The sequence below is a fragment of the Montipora capricornis genome, chromosome 9, assembly GCF_036669925.1.
Source record: "Montipora capricornis isolate CH-2021 chromosome 9, ASM3666992v2, whole genome shotgun sequence".
Lineage (NCBI taxonomy): Eukaryota > Metazoa > Cnidaria > Anthozoa > Scleractinia > Acroporidae > Montipora > Montipora capricornis.
In genome coordinates, this window is record NC_090891.1 from 49,189,807 (window position 1) to 49,194,464 (window position 4,658).

At 36.7% G+C, this 4,658-nt stretch overlaps 1 protein-coding gene across 1 annotated transcript; it reads left to right on the plus strand.

Annotated features, from left to right (window-relative positions):
- Positions 1 to 1,423: 1,423 nt before the first annotated feature.
- Positions 1,424 to 4,120, plus strand: LOC138016599 (substance-K receptor-like). The gene is made up of 2 exons (XM_068863775.1): positions 1,424 to 1,468; positions 2,895 to 4,120. The coding sequence occupies exon 2, from the start codon at positions 2,895 to 2,897 to the stop codon at positions 3,852 to 3,854; it is 960 nt and encodes a 319-aa protein (XP_068719876.1). The 5' UTR covers positions 1,424 to 1,468; the 3' UTR covers positions 3,855 to 4,120.
- The last annotated feature ends 538 nt before the right edge of the window (positions 4,121 to 4,658 follow it).

A 4,658-nucleotide genomic window follows, 5' to 3' on the forward strand; every position in this document is an offset into this window, starting at 1 on the left:
GAAGCAGATGTTCGAAGGTGTAATAGCCGCTGAGTTTTATTCCTCAGTTATCGAGTTCCATAAGTGTAAAACGTAAAATTGGATTGCTTTAAAATCAGAAAAGAACTAATTCACCGTTGCTGTTGAGAAAGGTGTATGCTAGGCAAAAGAAGTTGCATCTCGGTAGCCTGAAAGTTAACTGACAAAATAATTTGCCTATGTTTAAATTAACAAATATACCAATACATCACTAACGTTTCATGTTTAACCGGAGAATTAGGGAAGCAGATGTTCGAAGGTGTAATAGCTGTTGAGTTTTATTCCTCAGTTATCGAGTTCCATAAGTATAAAACTTAAAATTGGATTGCTTTAAAATCAGAAAAGAACTAATTCACCGTTGCTGTTGAGAAATGTGTATGCTGGGCAAAACAAGTTGCATCTCGGTAGCCTTAGTGAAAGTCAAGATATAATTTGCCTGTGTTTAAATTAATTTGAAATAAAGAAAATAAAGAAATAATTTTCCATCTTTTAATTGCATGATGCTGGCCGTTGTAAACCGTGTTTTAGAAAATATTTCAAATTGATTTATTGTGCCTCTGGACTATTTTGACACGTCACTCAAAATTAATTTAAAGTACTTAGAGATATTTGTCGTCGTTAAAAACTTTATGACGAAGTCGGCCAAACAAATGTGTCGAGATTATAAATTATTTTCGATCTCTCAGTTAAAGGGACGTATAACAGCATGGAAGTATTTTGGGTAGATTATAAAGAACCTTTAGGAAAAAAGTAAACAAAATTCAATGATTTTGTGTGTGCTTTTACAAGACATTTAACAGGCGAACTCGGAAAAAAACCCAGAAATGTGTGCATAGTGTTGAAAAATAGGCTGTTTCTCCAACATTGTCTTCTCAAAGATAGCGTCCACTTGTGGATCAATATTTAAACTCATCAACTCGGGCGTTTGTGCTCGACGTCGGTGAGCCACTTAGAGGCCGCTTTTGTTGGTTCTCTCTGTGTTACTTCATTTTCAGCTTCTTTATGAAACGATCATAATGAAATACATTTTAGCACGGAATGTTTGTAATACGAAGTGCATTCGTTCATCATTTCAAAGAGAGATTGTGTGTATACGAATAATCACGATATCTTCGTGCAATTTGGGACAAAAAAAACTTATAAGGTTTTTAAAAACCAACTAAACTGCACAAGCCCAGAGGTCTTATATTTACCAGTGTATATTTTTTCAAATTGTACGAAAAGAGGACTTTCATTTGATTGACTATCTGTGATCATTAGCCAATCATAATGCTTGGTTTGTTAACTTACACTACTATTTTTTTCCACTTAATGGTTCGCGTGAGGGCGAAGTTCAATGACGTCACTGAATTTAATGTCATAAATAATGTGTGGTAGCTTGTACAGTGGAGTGTAAGACAAGGTTGATGACAAATTGCTCAAGACGAAAACTGAAAGAAGTGTGTCCAAGGTTAGTAATTTAGCGTCTTAAAAGCATCGTACTTTATTTGCCCTGATTTGAAAGTCTTTTCAACAGTTGAAATGAGTAAGTTTTGCAGTAACCGGTTTCCTGTTATCATATTGGCTGGTTTTTGTTAAAAACGCCGAGAACAAAAGCCTGGTATATAACTTCATTTACCTTCTTGTTTTTGAACAAACGGTAAATAAAATTTAAACTAACTTGAATTGACAATAAAACTAAGAAAAACAGGATGACTATTCGTGCGAATTTCTCTAAGGCCTTTCAAATTTCAACCTTTAAGAAATGTTAAAATTTTCTCATTCGCTTTTCGTATCTTAATTTGCGCTTTATTGTTGTATTCTAAGACCTTATTGTCGTTGGTCGGGTTTTGAAGCAAAGATTTTAGTCTCTTATTGTTTCAACATTGTATATATGTTGTCGACCAAATCCGTTCTCAGGTTGAATCCGTTTTTACCTTATAGGTTAAATTCGTGATCCGCATTTTTCCTAGGTTGAATATTCACTCTACCTAGTTAGGATTGAAAACACCTATGCCTTCCCTCAAGCTTTGTCTTACGCATCTCAACACATCTCCTTAATGTTTCATATCACCTTATCGGTTATAAATTATTTTCGATCTCTCAGTTAAAGGGACGTATAACAGCATGGAAGTATTTTAGGTAGTTAATAAAGAACCTTTAAGAAAAAAGTAAACAAAATTCAATGATTTTGTGTGTGCTTTTACAAGACATTTAACAGGCGTACTCGAAAAAAAAACCCAGAAATGTGTGCATAGTGTTGAAAAATAGGCTGTTTCTCCAACATTGTCTTCTCAAAGATAGCGTCCACTTGTGGATCAATATTTAAACTCATCAACTCGGGCGTTTGTGCTCGACGTCGGTGAGCCACTTAGGGGCCGCTTTTGTTGGTTCTCTCTGTGTTACTTCATTTTCAGCTTCTTTATGAAACGATCATAATGAAATACATTTTAGCACGGAATGTTTGTAATACGAAGTGCATTCGTTCATCATTTCAAAGGGAGATTGTGTGTATACAAATAATCAGGATTTTCTCGTGCAATTTGGGACAAAAAAAACTTGTAAGGTTTTTAAAAACCAACTAAACTGCACAAGCCCAGAGGTCTTAAATTTACCAGTGTTTATTTTTTTCAAATTGCCCGAAAAAAACCTTGTGACTTTTTATTGATAATACACAGGGAGAAAATTAAAAGAAAATAATGATAATTGTGCAGAAGACTCACATTTGATTGGCTCTCTGTGATCATTGGCCAATCAGAATGCTTGATTTGTTATCTTTTTTCTTACTAAATTACCTCTTTCATCTCCTTTGTATTGCGTTAGCTAAAAACCGCAATTCTCTTAGCCAATCACAAACTATCCTAATGATCTAATCATCGTTTTCTTTCTTCACGTAGATGGCCAATGATTCTCATCACCAAAACAGAACAGTTACTTCAACTTTCGAGCCCTTTTCTTCATCCGATTGCATTGCCTGGCTGACAGTACTTAACATCGAAGCTGTTGCTATAGTGGCCATGAATGCCCTTACAATCGTTATTTACCTGAAAGAGCGAATCCTTCGCAAGCGTAGCATGTACCTGGTGATTAACCTGGCGGTTGCAGACATGTTTGTTACATACAACTTGATCGTTAGGATTTTGTCATTGGGTAACGTTTGTAACTTTTGGAGCTTTGAGAGCTCAATAGTTATAATAGGTTTGGCTTACTTTTTTCCATCAGCCTCTGTAACAAACCTTGCTGCTATTTCTTTGGAGCGGATGCACGCAACTTTTCGTCCATTCAAGCATCGCCTCATCAAAAAGAAGATATTTGGAGCAGCTGTTGCGGGTGTTTGGTTTTCAGCTGCCATGTCTACAGGCATTGCTTTTCTAGCATTTTGGTTAGATAGAACTATTTCCTATCACTTGCTAGCCGCACACGGCTTGTTACTATTTGGTGTTCTTTTCATTATCCTTGTTTCTTATTCGTCAATCGCTATTAAAGTTTACTGTGGAACTCATCCTCGACATCATTGTGCAATCAGTAGAGAAAGAAAACTGACCAAGACACTGTTCATTGTAACACTTGTATCGGTAATACTATTGCTGCCCTATGGAATTTTCCATATTTGTTCTCACTTTTCTTCGGGAGAAAGGTTTAAGACAATTTCGCATCAAATGTTGCGCCATTTATCTCATTCTGTCTATTCCTTATTTCACGCAAATTCCCTTATAAATCCATTGTTATATGCATTAAAAATGCCACAGTTCAAAAGAGCTCTGTTTTTATTATTGCGTTGTAGATCTCGCCCAAAGCCAGTTCAGGTTTTTCCTCTTAATGACTTGAAAGTTGTGAGATTTTACTCAGTTAACTGATGAATATGTGTTTGTCAAGTATATAGCAACTGAGGGTTTTAAATTTTTGTCCGATTTCTATCTTTTTTTTTAATTGGAAACACTTTATTCAAGTTAGTGTAAAGGAATATGATGGAAATGCATGCATGCTAAGATTTGCCGGTTCAAATATATTGAAATTTGTAAGGGATTGTTTGCCCTTGTGTCTTTTGGCTCTATAGTCACGTTTGCGATAAAATACTGACTTTCTAAGCCTTAACTGAATTTCGAGATAAATAAAGTTGATGTATTATGTATTTGTGTCACTTACAACGTCGCATGGTTTGGAGAGCTGCATTACGCGAACAAAAACAGGCGCGCGAGAAATGGACCCGCAAAATAGTTGAGCGCCCGTTTGACGTCATCAAACTTTAGAGAAACAAGTAGCCATAAGGGGAAGTGGTTGGAAGCTAAGAGTTTGAGAAAAAGAAATATTAAGTGCGTCGAGAATAGCACTAAGAGTGTCTCTGATGTCCCACAGTAATTACGGAGACTGGCTGGAAAGCGCTATAACTCACCTCACTCGTTTGGCTGCATTTTGTTCGGCCTTAATGTACCAGTCAAATTGAAGCTTCAACATCCCTCCCCCGGGCATACCCCGGGTATTTGACGCCTTTTTCCTACCCGGGGGAAGAGAGTTTGATCATCTTAGTCTTCCTGGGGGCGGGGCATTTGATCACCACCCATAGGAGGGGATGGGGAATTTGATCGTTAGCCTCGATTCCATGTTGCGTTTCCACGTGGGTTGATAAATCATGGCGGAGACAAACTTTGATGAATTCAAAG